The following is a 14,765-nucleotide window of genomic DNA, read 5'->3' as shown; positions in this document are numbered from 1 at the left end:
AAACAACATTTTGTTTGAACCTCAATGGGGTTCAAATGACAAATAAATTGTATTGTATTGTATTGTATTGTATTATGTAAAATTGTAAATTGTCCCTAGTTTGTAGGATAGTGCTAGTGTACGGTATGATCGCTGGTCGACCCAGACTTAGTGGGCGGAAGGACCTGTTTCCACGCTGTATCTCTAAAGTAAAGTCTAAAGTCTACTAAGATACTGGTTTAGTGTGACTTTAAAAACATTTGACCGCAATTGTATTCAGACACTTGCGAAGAAAGATTAGATCTCTGTAACCATGTGTGCCTGAATGTAGTAAGATCTGAAGAAAGTTCATAGTTGTGCTTTGAAGTGGGAAGTCCAATTTGCAACAATTTGGCATCTTCCACGACAAAAAGTTTAATGCCTCTTGATATTCAGTGCTATTATAATTGCATTAAATCCTCCACCATCAACATCCTGCAAGTCCCATTGCCCAGACAGTTAACTTGACCTATCACTTACAAAACTTCAAGAGCCACATCAAGGCTTGGGTGTTCTGAAACTTGCCTGCTGATTTCCCAAAACCTCCTTACTATCTGTAAAATATGTTAGGTATGTGAAAAGTACAAATCCTGGATGAGTGAAATTTCACAATAGCCACGTTCAGAAGTATGAGAGGCATAGACAGTCAGAACCTTTATCCCAGGGGGGAAATGCCAAAGACTAGATGGCAGAGCTTTAAGGTGGGAGGGGCAAAGTTTGAAGGAGAAGGCTGTGGAGGCCAAGTTCATGGATATTTTTAATGCAGAGATAGATAGATTCTTGATTAGTGCGGGTGTCAGGGGATATGGGGAGAAGGCAGGAGAATGGGGTTAGGGGGGAGAGATAGATCAGCCATGATTGAGTGGCGGGGTAGACATGATGGGCCGAATGGCCTTATTCTGCTCCTATCACTTATGACCTTATGGGATGTGCAGGGTAAGTTGTTTTCCACAGTGAATAGTGGGTGCCAAGAATACACTGCCAGGGTGGTGTTGGAGGCAGATAACTTGTGGTCTCTCAGAGGCCTTTGGATAGGCACATGGATGTGGATCAAGTGCAGGCAGAGGAGATTAGTTTATCTTGACATCATGTTGGATGCAGGCCATGTGGGCAGAAGAATCTGTTCCTGTGCTGTACAGGTCTGTTTCTATAGTTCAAGGGTAGCCCAGTGGCACAGCAGTACTACGGGTGCTGTCTGTACGGAGTTTTGTACGTTCTCCCTGTGACTGCGTGGGCTTTCTCCAGGTGCTTGGGTTTCCTCCCACACTCCAACAATGTATAGGTTTCCAGGTTAATTGGCTTTGTTAAGAATTGTAAATTGTCCCTAGTGTGTAGGATAGTGCTAGAATACGGGAATTGCCAGTCGGCCCGGACTCGATGGGCCAAAAGGCCTGCTTCCACGCTGTACCTCTAAACCAAACTAGTCTGAAGAAGGGTCTCGACGCGAAACATCACCCATTCCTTCTCTCCAGAGATGCTGCCTGTCCCGCTGAGTTACTCTAGCAATTTTTGTGTCAATCTGTCTAAACTAAATGAAAGATCATCAGGACAAAGTATCTAGGTGATTGAAACAGGTCCTCCATCTAAAACATTTGCATCCTCCATCAATGGTGCATCAAGGCTGCAGTGTGTAGGTGCCTTAGCAATGCATACCACAGTAACTTGCAACCATTCTTAGATAGTCCATCAGAAGATCAAGGGCAAAAGATATGTTTTCTTTTATTTGGAAATAAATCTATTTTCTCCAGATTTCCCTCCGGTCTGATGCCATCCTGACTTATCACAGAGTCACACAGCGTGGGACTGGGTCATTCGGTCCATCGCATCCACACCACTATTGGGAATCCATCTGTAATAATTCTGTCCTCCAGCTCTTAGCCCGTGGCCTTCTGTGTCACGGTGATTAAAGTGCTGGTCCAGATACAATGCTGTCAGCGATTCTCCTTATATCACTCTCTCTTGCAGTGCATTCTATGTACTCACCACTCTCTGGATGAACAGGTTTCCCCTTAGGCCCTTCTAAATCAGAGGTCATTTTTTTTCCCCTAATTAGTTTTCTCGACTTGGGCGCTAAAGCCAGTCCAGGAGCAGGCGACCTGGGAACTGCAGCCAGTCCTGGGGCACGCAAGGGATCTGGGAACTGCAGAAAACTAATTGAAAAACACGTGAAAACTAATGCGATAAACAACACCGTGTCACACTAGTTAGTATGTATTATTAGTATGTATTATTACTAAGTTATGTATTATTTCTAATTACTAATGTAGTTAGTATGTATTAGTAACAAAGGTCGGTGGGGGCGCTGCGAGACAGCTGCCCTGCCAGCAGCGTGTTAGTCATTTCTCCTTTTTTTGTTTTTTTTAGTATGTCCAAATGTTTGTTTTAGTGTTTCTTGGTGTGTCTTGTGTGGGGGGTGGTGTGGGGGGGGGTAAGGAGGAACCGCTTAGGTCGCCTCCTCCACGGAGAGGTGACTTTTTCCATGCCGCCACCCTCGCAGCCTAACACCAAGGATTGGTGCGGCCTTTTCCAGAGTGTGGCCCGGCGCTTCAGCAGCGGGCACAGCGTGGTCTTTTTCCGACCGCTGGCCCGCGGTCTGTGACCCGCCATCCGCTCACAGACATGGGTTCTGGCCCGCCAACCCATGCCGGTCTTTTATACTTTTATTTACCTCCGATAAGGGGGCAAGTTTCATAAGTTCACAAGTTATAGAAGTATAATTAGGCCATCGAGTCTACTCCACCATTCAATCATGGCTGATCTCAGTCTCCTAATCCCATTTTTCCTGCTTTCTCCCCATAACCCTTGACACCCGTTCTAATCAAGAATTTTTCTATCTCTGCCTTACAAATATCCACTGAATTGTCCTCCACAGCCCTCTGTGGTAATGAATTCCACAGATTCACCACCCTCTGACTAAATATAGGATGGGTTTGGAGGGATATGGACCAAGCATAGGCAGATGAGGCTAGAGTAGCTGGGACATTGCTGGCCGGTGTGAGCAAGTTGGGACAAAGGGCCTGTTTCCACACTGTATCACTCGGTGACCCTATGAACAGTGGAACTAGCAGGGTGTATAGGGTGGGGGAGGGGCAGGTATTACAGTGTAGTCCATCCTCCACAACAACTTATCTGTGATGTCTTCAAAATTTATCATTGCTCCTTCAACCTGCTCTAGGTCAGGTAGGTCATAAATGATAGGAGCAGAATTAGGTCATTTAGCCCATCAAGTCTACTTCTCCATTCAATCATGGCTGATCTATCTCTCCCTCCTAACCCCATTCGTCTGCCTTCTCCACCTAACCCCTGACTGATCAAGAATAGTAAGATTAAACGAGAACTTACCAGTTTGAAGTTTGATCTGTATTTTATGAGGAGTTACGATGAGGGATTACGTGAAGAACCCCGCCAGGACGCATGCGTGTCATTCTTCAAAGCAGCGGTGTGAAATCACAGATAACTGTAATGACTAAACATATAACCATATAACCATATAACAATTACAGCACGGAAACAGGCCATCTCGGCCCTACAAGTCCGTGCCGAACAACTTTTTTCCCTTAGACCCACCTGCCTGCACTCATACCATAACCCTCCATTCCCTTCTCATCCATATGCCTATCCAATTTATTTTTAAATGATACCAACGAACCTGCCGCCACCACTTCCACTGGAAGCTCATTCCACACAGCTACCACTCTCTGAGTAAAGAAGTTCCCCCTCATGTTACCCCTAAACTTCTGTCCCTTAATTCTGAAGTCATGTCCTCTTGTTTGAATCTTCCCTATTCTCAAAGGGAAAAGCTTGATCACATCAACTCTGTCTATCCCTCTCATCATTTTAAAGACCTCTATCAAGTCCCCCCTTAACCTTCTGCGCTCCAGAGAATAAAGACCTAACTTATTCAACCTATCTCTGTAACTTAGTTGTTGAAACCCAGGCAACATTCTAGTAAATCTCCTCTGTACTCTCTCTATTTTGTTGACATCCTTCCTATAATTGGGCGACCAAAATTGTACACCATACTCCAGATTTGGTCTCACCAATGCCTTGTACAATTTTAGTACATAGTAAGATTAGAGAAGAGATACCAGTTAAGTATATGATCAGGGTGGGAGCGGAGGGCACGTAATCCCTCATCGTAACTCCTCATAAAATACAGATCAAACTTCAAACTGGTAAGTTCTCGTTTAATCTTACTATTTTACTTCGGAGTCATGTGAGTGACTACGTGAAGATTTTAAAGCTCTGTGATTTCATGCCGTGGAAACGAGTCCATGCATCACGTCTGCCTTGACTGTGGGAGGAATTGTGTTAACATAATTTGGACATGAATTCAACATTGAAATCATAAAATTTGTTAACACAAATTTATAACCCCTTTTTATGGGTTTAAATTAATTTACAGAACTTAAAATTGTTTCTGCAAACGTTCCAGGTTTCATTACTGGTTTATTATAAAATAATTGGAATGTTTTCCCCTCCAGACCATCCTGCTGCCTTGAGGATTTGGTCCATTGGTACATCCAACTGTATTGCTGCCGATGTAGCTGCAGCCCTGGTGGAAAGAGATTTTAAAATATTAGTATCCACCCCAGCCTGTGTTAGCACCTGTTTCAGCCATCTTGAGATGGTCTGGACCGTCACTCTTTTGTGTGGTTGCTAGTGGCTGACCAAAATGTGCCTTTTCATTGCCTCTTAGGATATTCGTTTTCTCCATGTATAACGACAGATGTCTTACAGACGGTCATCTGTTGGGTATGACCTAATTGTATATTAAGGCCTGCTGATCCCTTTCTGTTCTGTTCTGTTCTGCTTACTAACTCATAAATATGAAACTTAATATTTTCTGTTGAGGAAGTCATGTTGTCCAGTCTAGTTTTTGCAGTGACTGTATCCTCTGTGCCGTGACCAATACCATTAGCATGACTGTTTTAATGTCAGTCTGTGTAGGGACAGAACTGTTGCTGGAGGCCAATTCCTGAGCATCTTCAGGATTATTCTTACATCCCATATTTGGGAGTATCTGGTTCTTGGGGATAGTATTAAAAATTCCCCTCATAAGTTTTGTACCAGTGGGTGAGTCCCAACAGTGTAATGCTCTGTCCCCTGCCATAGGTAAGTCGATAGGGCACTTCTGGCGCAGTTGATGGCACTGTAACTGAGCCCCTCATCATAGTGGAGGCCTGCTAGATATTCCAGAACAGACGGGATGTTCATGTCTCTGATACCATGTTTGATACCACTGGGAACCATGGTTGTGTAGGCCAATCGGGTACTACCAATACCAGATGCAGAGTCTTGTTGTATTTCCTTAATACCCGACTGATGAGGCAGGAAAAGGAGGGAATGCGTAAATAAACAATTCCCCCCCCCCCCCCCCAATGCAGCGAAAATGCATCTGTCGCCGCTGCCCCAGGGTCTGGTTCCCATGAAACATAATTTGATAACTGGTGGTTAAGTCTGGATGCGAATAAATCGATATCTGGTGTTCCATATTTGCTGTGATATCAGCAAATACTATTTTATTCAACATCCATTTGGTGTTTTCATTAAATTTGCGTGACCTGGTGTCTGCCACTGAATCCTGGTAGGTAAGTGGCTGATATCCAAATATCTCTCTGGATACACCATTGCCAAATTGTATAGCCAGATTGTCACATGATGTCGATTTGTTTCCACCCTGTGGTCAATGTATGCTACCACGGTGGTATTGGTATTGGTGGCTCCCCACCCAAGTGCACTGGCATCAGTTTGTAGTACCATGGAAGGGTTACTGACAATGATTGGATTGGAACAAAGCCAGATGTTATCTATCCACCATTTTAGTTCCATTTTAGCTTGATTGGTAGTTTCATAGGTCTGTCAAAGTGACCTGCATAATTTAGAGTGCTTGTATTTTTGCTCTCTGTAAGTTTAGGTAATGTAGAGGTCCAAATTGTGTGGCTGGAAATGCAGCCACCATTTTGCCAATTACTTTTGCTACCAATCTGATGGATGGTTTGCTGATGTCAGTGAGGTTATTGCAAGCCTCTATTAAATCTCTAGCCTTTCCCTTAGGCAGAGTCACCGACTTGTGAACTGAGTCAATGGTGAAACCCCAGATAGTCCATAGTAGTGGAAGGCGTTAGTTTAGATTTAACTGGATGAAAAATGAATCCCAGTTTTCCAAATAACTTTTTTGTGGTTGTTACAGTTTGTTTGGCCAATTCCAAAGTTTTGCCCACAATGAGTATGTCATCTAAATATGCCATGACCATGTGTGTACGTTTCCGTAGAAACGCTAGTGCTGGTTTCAAAATTTTTGTGAAACAGCCTGGGGCTGATGATAACCCATTTGGCAGTGCTTTATACTGTCAGTTGTCCCATCCAGTTGAATTTTAAGTAACATCTGTGGTCACCTCGTATAGGCACTGAATGGTAAGCATCTTTTAAATCGATGCTGGCCATTGAACTAACCTTTGGAAATTAATTGTTAAGCAGTAACAAAGGTATCTATTTTGTCAGATCTATGATGATGCGATAACCATCATCTTTTTTGTTTTTGATAAATATATTGGACACGAATTCTAATGGTTCGTGTTGAGTTTTCTCAATTACACCTTTTATGTAAAGCCGCTTCAGTTCAGCATGCGCTTTTGATTTTCCTTTATCAGAAGACACGAACATTCGGTTCAGTATATGTTGAACTGGAGGGCTGTACTTGTGTATAAACTCTATTGTATATCCCTGGATACTGCTTTAGATGTAAGTATCGGTTGTTATCATGCTTCATGCATTCAGAAAAGAGTGTAATCTCCACCCAATCTCCGTGCTCCCTGTATATTGTAGGGAACCAGACCCACCTACCTCCATAGTTACCAGTGGCAGGTTTACTTTTTGTAGGTTCTTCGCTGCTGTTGTCGCACTGGGTCTGGATTTTCGGTTTGGTTGGCGTTGGAGGTCCCCGCATCTTCCAAGAAGGCCAGCCTGGGCCATGGCCTAAAAAGACTCATGTTTTGGGTACCGGACCTTCGAGCTTTCACCAGTTCTGCTGGTGGGTGCGTGGGGGTGCTGTCTTTGGCCGTAGTGGGTTCCAGTAGGTTCTCTTGTTCCTGCACCCCCCGCACACTTGTCTTTCCTTCTGCGGACCCCTCTTCCAGGTCAGCCCAGAACTGACCCGCAGTGCACCCCTCTGATGAGGTAGAAGCACTGTGCAGCCCTTCAAGAGGTACTGCTGTGGGTTTATCATAGGGCCCACAGTGACCCGACTCCATCTCCATCTCGTCTGTCACGTTGGAGCAAAGCTCCCTACACCGCTCCATCCGGCTCCAGCGCTCTCGGGCGCTGGCCGCCCGCGGTTGTTCAAAGTCAGACTCCTCTGAGTCCACGACCTTGTTTGTTTTGGGTCTAGCCTTTCCGCCCGGCCGCGTGGATCTGGCCGGTGCGGAGGCGACATCGGGTACAGCTGATCCCACTATCGGTGATCCGAGTGCCGCTGGCTGTTGCTGGCTGCCCGCTGCTCCGCGGTCCTCCTTCTCCAGCTTTGTCCTTACTGCCCTTCCGTGGAGTGGATATGGCCGGTGTGGAGGCGACACCGGGCACAGCTGATCCCATCTAGCCCACCAGCTTTGTCGCAGCCCGTTGGTTTCTCCACCTGAAATCAGCATGGTAAAAACACAAAAAGACCGCAGCTCTTACCTGCAGGTCCAGGGTAAAATTGTCGCTACGGGTGAACCCGTCTGCTGCCGTTATTGACTTTTCCAAAAGTCAACGGCCCCATTTAAATAGTCTCCCGCCCGGCTGTGGTGTTCTGGCCGGCGCGGGACCAAAAGTCGGCACAGCTGATCCCTTACGGGACTTGTGCCTTCAGCTGCTGCTGGCTCCCGCAACTTCGCGGTCTTCCCCAGCCAGTTTCCTAGCAGCACTTGTGGACACTATTTTGTCCAGCTTCCCCCCCTGTGAAACCAGCGCGGGCAACATTAGTTTTGCTTCCCTCTCCCGCCCGGCCCGGTGCGGGAGTGAGTCGCTAGCTAAAGTCGGGCACAGCTGTTCCCATTATGGGAGAATAGCGTGCCTTTGGCTGCTGCTGCCGGCTGCCCGCGACTCCGCGGTCCTGCCCAGCCAGCTTCACTAGCAGCACTTGTGGACACTACTTTGTCCAGCTTCCCCTCCTGTGAAAAAACCAGCGCGGGGAACATTAGTTTTTGCTTCCCTCTCCCGCCCGGCCGGGCCCGGTGCGGAAGCGAGTCGGGAGCGAAAGTCGGGCACAGCTGTTCCCATTACGGGAGATTAGCGTGCTGCTGCCGGCTGCCCGCTACTCCGCGGTTCTCCCCCGCCAGCTCTCCCGCAGCCTCCATGTCTCCACCTAAAAGGTAAGTGAAAGGAACGCAGAGTCTTCTTACCTGCTGTTCCCGACTTTCAAATTCTGGAACGCAGAGTCTCCTTACCTGCTGTTCCTGGCTTTCAAATGTTGCCGCTAAGGGAACGTCGTTCCCCCTGCTGTGACTCGTTGCAATGCGTGTAGTGATATGACACGCATGCGTCCTGGCGGGGTTCTTCACGTAGTCACTCACGTGACTCCGAAGTAAAATCTATTTATCTCTGCCTTAAAAATACCCATTGACTTGATCTTCACAGCCTTCTGAGGGGGAAAAAATCCACATATTCACCACCCTCTGACCAAAGAAATTCCTCCTCATATTCCTAAAGGAATGCCCTGTAATTCTGAAGCCATGACCTCTAATCCTAGACTCTAGTGGAAACATCCTCTCCACATTCACTCTATCCATGCCTTTCACTATTCGGTATGTTTCAATAAGTCCCTTATTCTTCTAAACTCCAGCGAGTGCAGGCCCAGTGCTGTCAAACACTCATAGGTTAACCCACTCATTCCTGGGATCATTCTTGTAAACCTCCTCTGGATCCTCTCCTGAGCCAGCACATCCTTCCTCAGAAATGCCCAAAATTGCTCACAATTCTCCAAATGTGGCCTGACCAGCGCCTTATAGAGCCTCAGCATTGCATCCCAGTTTTTGTATTCTAGCCCTCTTGAAATGAATGTGCAGGTTCGGTATAAGCATTAGGAAAGGTTTAGAGGGATACGGCCAAACACTGGCAGGTGGGACTAGTGTGGATGGGGCATGTTGGGCCAAAGGGCCTGTTTCTGTGCTTGTAGGACTTTTTACCATCACTGGATCAAATTCCCGGAGCAACCCACCAAACAACAACACCATGTGAATTGCAACGGCTCAATAAAACAGTTTACCACCATCTTCTCAAAGACAATTAACACCATGGCAATCAATGTAGACCTTGTTCCTGACACCCACATGTCATGAATGAATTTATTAGTTACTACAGGACATACATGGTAAATGGTAGGGAATTGAAGAATGCAGTTGAACAGAGGGATCTGGGAATAACCGTGCATAGTTCCTTAAAGGTGGAATCTCATATAAACAGGGTGGTAAAGAAAGCTTTTGGTATGCTAGCCTTTATAAATCAGAGCATTGAGTATAGAAGCTGGGATGTAATGTTAAAATTGTACAAGGCATTGGTGAGACCAAATCTGGAGTATGGTGTACAATTTTGGTCGCCCAATTATTGGAAGGATGTCAACAAAATAGAGAGAGTACAGAGGAGATTTACTAGAATGTTGCCTGGGTTTCAACAACTAAGTTACAGAGAAAGGTTGAATAAGTTAGGTCTTTATTCTCTGGAGCGCAGAAGGTTAAGGGGGGACTTGATAGAGGTCTTTAAAATGATGAGAGGGATAGACAGAGTTGATGTGGACAAGCTTTTACCTTTGAGAATAGGGAAGATTCAAACAAGAGGACATGACTTGAGAATTAAGGGACAGAAGTTTAGGGGTAACATGAGGGGGAACTTCTTTACTCAGAGAGTGGTAGCGGTGTGGAATGAGCTTCCAGTGGAAGTGGTGGAGGCAGGTTCGTTGGTATCATTTAAAAATAAATTGGATAGGCAAATGGATGAGAATGGAGGGTTATGGTATGAGTGCAGGCAGGTGGGACTAAGGGAAAATAATTGTTCGGCACGGACTTGTAGGGCCGAGATGGCCTGTTTCCGTGCTGTAATTGTTATATGGTTATATGGTTACAGCAGAAATCTTTAACATGCCCAAGCAATTAGAACTACTCCTAGATTCCAGCGGAGGGAAGTGTGCAAGATTGTAATAAAGTTACAGCTGTCCAAAGGGACAAGGAATAGAGCATGTTTGGTTTAATTTAGTTTAGTTTATTGTCACGTGTACTGAGGTACAGTGTAAAGGGCCTGTCCCCCTTGGCCGTCATTTGCGTCCCATTTACGCGACCTCCAAAAATGTGGTCGTCGCATTGTGATGCACGGGTAGCGTGTGGGTAGCGCGGGACGGGCACATGGAGAGGCGTGCATGAGTGTGGAGTTGTGCGCAGTATTGCGCGGCGCTCCAGGATTTCGTGCTGCATTAAATTTTCGCTCGCCACCTGCGTGACGTATCGCGTACGCACGCTGACACATTGGGTACGTACGCTGACGCATTGGCGTCGCATGCTGGCGTCCCGACGTCTCACGTATATTGCGTGATGACGCATGGTTACATCACCGTGCGTAGCCATGCGGCGCCGCGCGCCGCAGGGTATTCTAATGACGTCACGCGCACCAGACGCACGATGACGCGTGATTTGACGCGATGACGCGCGACATCGCGCGTAACGACGAGTCGACCTATTTTATATATGACACGTAAATGAGGCGCAAATGACGGCCAAGTGGGACGGGCCCTTAAAGCTTTTTTATTGCGTGCTAACCAGTCAGAGGAAAGACTATACATGATTACAATCGAGCCATCCACAGTGTACAGATGCATGATAAATAACGTTTAGTGCAAGATAAAGTACTGTAACGTGAAGTCTGATTAAAGATAGTCCGATAGTCTCCAATGTGATAGATAGTAGCTCAGGACCGCTCGCTAGTTGTTGGTGGGATGGTTCAGTTGCCTGAAAACCGATTACTGGTTCTCAAAGAAATAACAATATACAAAATCATGAGAGGAATCTTGCCCAGAGTAGGGGAATCGAGGACCAGAGGACATAGGTTCAAGGTGAAGGGGAAAACATTTAATAGGAATCCGAGGGGTAACCTTTTCACACAAAGGGTGGTGGGTGTATGGAACAAGCTGCCAGAGGAGTTAGTTGAGGCTGGGACTATCCCAACATTTAAGAAACAGTGAGACAGGTACATGGATAGGACTAGTTTGGAGGGATATGAACCAAAAGCTGGCAGGTAGGACTAGTGTAACTGGGACCTGTTGACTGTTGTGGGAAAGTTGGGCTGAAGGGCCTGTTTCCACACTGTATGACTCTATAACAGTCACCATAATTATCACAGCTTATTGACTCAAAATAGACGTGCGACCCATGTAACCATATAATAACCATATAACAATTACAGCACGGAAACAGGCCATCTCGACCCTTCTAGTCCGTGCCGAACACGTATTCTCCCCTAGTCCCATATACCTGCGCTCAGACCATAACCCTCCATTCCTTTCCCGTCCATATAACTATCCAATTTATTTTTAAATGATAAAAACGAACCTGCCTCCACCACCTTCACTGGAAGCTCATTCCACACAGCCACCACTCTCTGAGTAAAGAAGTTCCCCCTCATGTTACCCCTAAACTTCTGTCCCTTAATTCTCAAGTCATGTCCCCTTGTTTGAATCTTCCCTACTCTCAGTGGATAACGGATGTAACAATTCCCTTGCGATAGGTTGGTTAATGAAGCACTAACCGTGAAATATCTGAGCACTAGCCACGGGAAGCCACAGTCTGCTCTCTATTGGTCATTGTTTCCTCAAATCAATAAAGGTTTACCTCAAAGTTCTCTGGTTAGATGCTTTCCATTTATCATCCGTGCACAAATATACCCGAGTTCAAAGGATTGACAAATGCTCCCTGTCCATTATTACTGGTGGCGCAGCGGTAGAGTTGCTGCCTTACAGCGCCAGAGACGCCGGTTCAATCCTGACTACGGGCACTGTCTGTACGGAGTTTGTACGTTTCTCCCCGTGACCGCACGGGTTTTAACCGGGTGCTCCGGTTTTCTCCCACACTCCAAAAACATGCAGGTTTGTATGTTAATTGGCTTCCATAAAAAACAAAAATATTCTCATCAGTTTAGCACGTGTGTAATTCAATCACAGGTGAACGACTCACAGGTGAAATCAGACTCCAACCCAGATCTCTGGTCCTGCGAGGCAGCAACTCGACCAGAGAGTAAGAAGAGAGGGATTAGTAAACCATTTCCATACACTTTGCTAAAATCAGGGATGTGCTGAGCTATGGCAATACCGTACTGGACTGTTTGAAAGAAAATAATTTCACACTGCGTTTGCACTTTGCACATGTGACAATAAAAGCAAAAAGGTGTACGTTTCGTGTAGATTTTCTGCCCAAACTCTTTAGCAAGAGGCTCACGCTTTGTTTCTTTGTGACCAGTTTCCCGGAAGCGCAAGTCTAAAAACTGGGAGGCTGAGGATTTCTATGACAGCGATGAAGATACCTTCCTAGACCGGACGGGAGCCATCGAAAAGAAACGATTCAACAGAATGAAGAAAGCTGGGAAAATTGAGGAGAAAGCGGACACCTATGACTCGCTGGTAAAGCTCAAATGCTTTCTTTTAATTACGTGCTCAGCAACTGACTATGTGGGTGGAAATTCAGAAGCGCACCAAAGGATGTGCTCGATCAGGACAGCAACAAAGAGCCGCTGATTATTTCTGACTTAAGCTAATGGAATGTTGGCCTTCATAACAAGAGGATTTCAGTATAAGAGTAAAGAGGTTCTTCTGCAGTTGTATAGGGCTCTGGTGAGACCACATCTGGAGTATTGGGTACAGTTTTGGTCTCCTAATTTGAGGAAGGTCATCCTTGTGATCGAGCTAGTGCAGCGTAGGTTCACGAGATTGATCCCTGGGATGGCGGGACTGTCATATGATAGATTGAAAAGACTAGGCTTGTATTCACTGTAGTTTAGAAGGATGAGGGGGTTCTTATAGAAACATATAAAATTATAAAAGGACTGGACAAGCTAGATGCAGGAAAAATGATCCCAATGTTGGGCGAGTCCCGAACCAGGGGCCACACTTAGAATAAAGGGGAGGTCATTTAAGACTGAGGTGAGAAAAAACGTTTTCACCAAGAGAGTTGTGAATTTATGGAATTCCCTGCCACAGAGGGCAGTGGAGGCCACTGAATGGATTTAAGAGAGAGTTAGATAGAGCTCTAGGGGCTAGTGGAGTCAAGGGATATGGGGAGAAGGCAGGCACGGGTTATTGATTGGGGACGATCAGCCATGATCACAATGAATGGCTCGAAGGGCCGAAGGGCCTCCTCCTGCACCTTGTTTCTATGTTTCTATGTAAGCTCTGGCATCAATACTCTGGCACCCGTTTCACCTGTTGAGAGTCGGATGCGGATGATACAAAGATAGGTGGAGGGGCAGGTGGTGTAGGAAGGAACTGCGGATGCTGGTTCAAACCAAAGATAGACACAAAATGCTGGAGTAACACAGAGGGACAGACAGCACCTCTTCAGAGAAGGAATGGGTGACGTTTCATGGACCAACTTCTGAAGTTGAGAGGTCTGAAGAAGGGTCCCGACCTGAAACGTCACCCATTCCTTCTCTCCAGAGATGCTGCCGGTCCCACTGAGTTACTCCAGTATTTTGTGTCCATCTTCAAATGCCGTCACGTGCTCCAGACGTCTGTGTACGCATGAAATCGCACACCCGAACTCCCGCACAGACTTGGTGGGCCGAAGGGCCTGTTTCCCCACTGCAATTCTAAAATATGATTAGACTTGACTTTAAATTTAAGGATGCAAATCATTGTTTGCACCACATGCGTGTTTTGATATTTAGTTTTGACTATTTGTGTTCTACAGCAAGCCAGTTCTTTGTGTAAAAAGAGTTGCAATTTTACTTTTCAAGGTTGCCAAGTTAGCTGACTTGGAACGAAAGCTGCGTGACATTGAAGAAAATTTGAAGATATCTGGGGGCAAAGGTAAGCATCATCCTTCTGAAAGGAGCAATGTACAAAAATGTACCAGTATTATTTATGCCTTGATGCTTAGCAGAATGGTTGTTCAGATTGTAAGTAAAATGCTTCACTGTCAGGATTTCAACTTCAATATAAAAGTCAAAATCTAACGTTCATTTGAAAGGAAGTTTATTTCTTTGGAGTTTATGGTCTCGAGAATGAATTGAAGCTATGAATTAAATAATATTGGATTTTATTTGCTTGCCACAAAACCCAAGCATTTCTATGATTTTTACAATACACAATAGTGATACCTCAATATAAAGGTCGTCCAATTTAGAAACAGGGCAGAGGCCACGTTGAACAAATATGCTGGTTTATTCCAACGATAGTCACAAATTGTTTAAGAAGGAACTGCAGATACTGGAAAATTGAAGGTAGACAAAAGTGCTGGTTAACTCAGCGGGTGAGGCAGCATCTATGGAGCGAAGGAAATAGGCAACGTTTCGGGCCGAAACCCGTCTTCAGACTGATGTGGGGGGGGGCGGGGAGATGAAAGGAGAAAGGAAGATGAGGAGCCAGAGGGCGAAGGGAGAGCTGAGAAGGGGAGGAGACAGCAAGGGCTACGGGAAATTGGTGAAGTCAATGTTCATGCCAGTAGGGTGCAAACTGCTCAAGCGGAATATGATGTGCTGCTCCTCCAATTTCTGGTGGTGCTCACTCTGGCCAT

General features: G+C 45.8%; 1 protein-coding gene across 2 annotated transcripts in view; it reads left to right on the top strand.

Moving 5' to 3' along the window:
- LOC116972961 (solute carrier family 4 member 1 adaptor protein) overlaps positions 1–14,765 on the top strand; it is a 222,838-nt gene that overhangs the window by 90,141 nt on the left and 117,932 nt on the right. For both annotated transcript variants that reach the window (XM_033020562.1, XM_033020561.1), the window contains 2 exons: positions 12,495–12,655; positions 13,987–14,059. In XM_033020562.1, the coding sequence (XP_032876453.1) occupies positions 12,495–12,655; positions 13,987–14,059 (234 nt within the window). The remainder of the gene's footprint in view (positions 1–12,494; positions 12,656–13,986; positions 14,060–14,765) is intronic.

Source organism: Amblyraja radiata, chromosome 5 (assembly GCF_010909765.2).
Source record: "Amblyraja radiata isolate CabotCenter1 chromosome 5, sAmbRad1.1.pri, whole genome shotgun sequence".
NCBI classification, from domain to species: Eukaryota; Metazoa; Chordata; class Chondrichthyes; order Rajiformes; family Rajidae; genus Amblyraja; species Amblyraja radiata.
The sequence above is the reverse complement of the archived record's forward strand: the minus strand, read 5'-3'. Positions and strand labels throughout refer to the sequence as shown.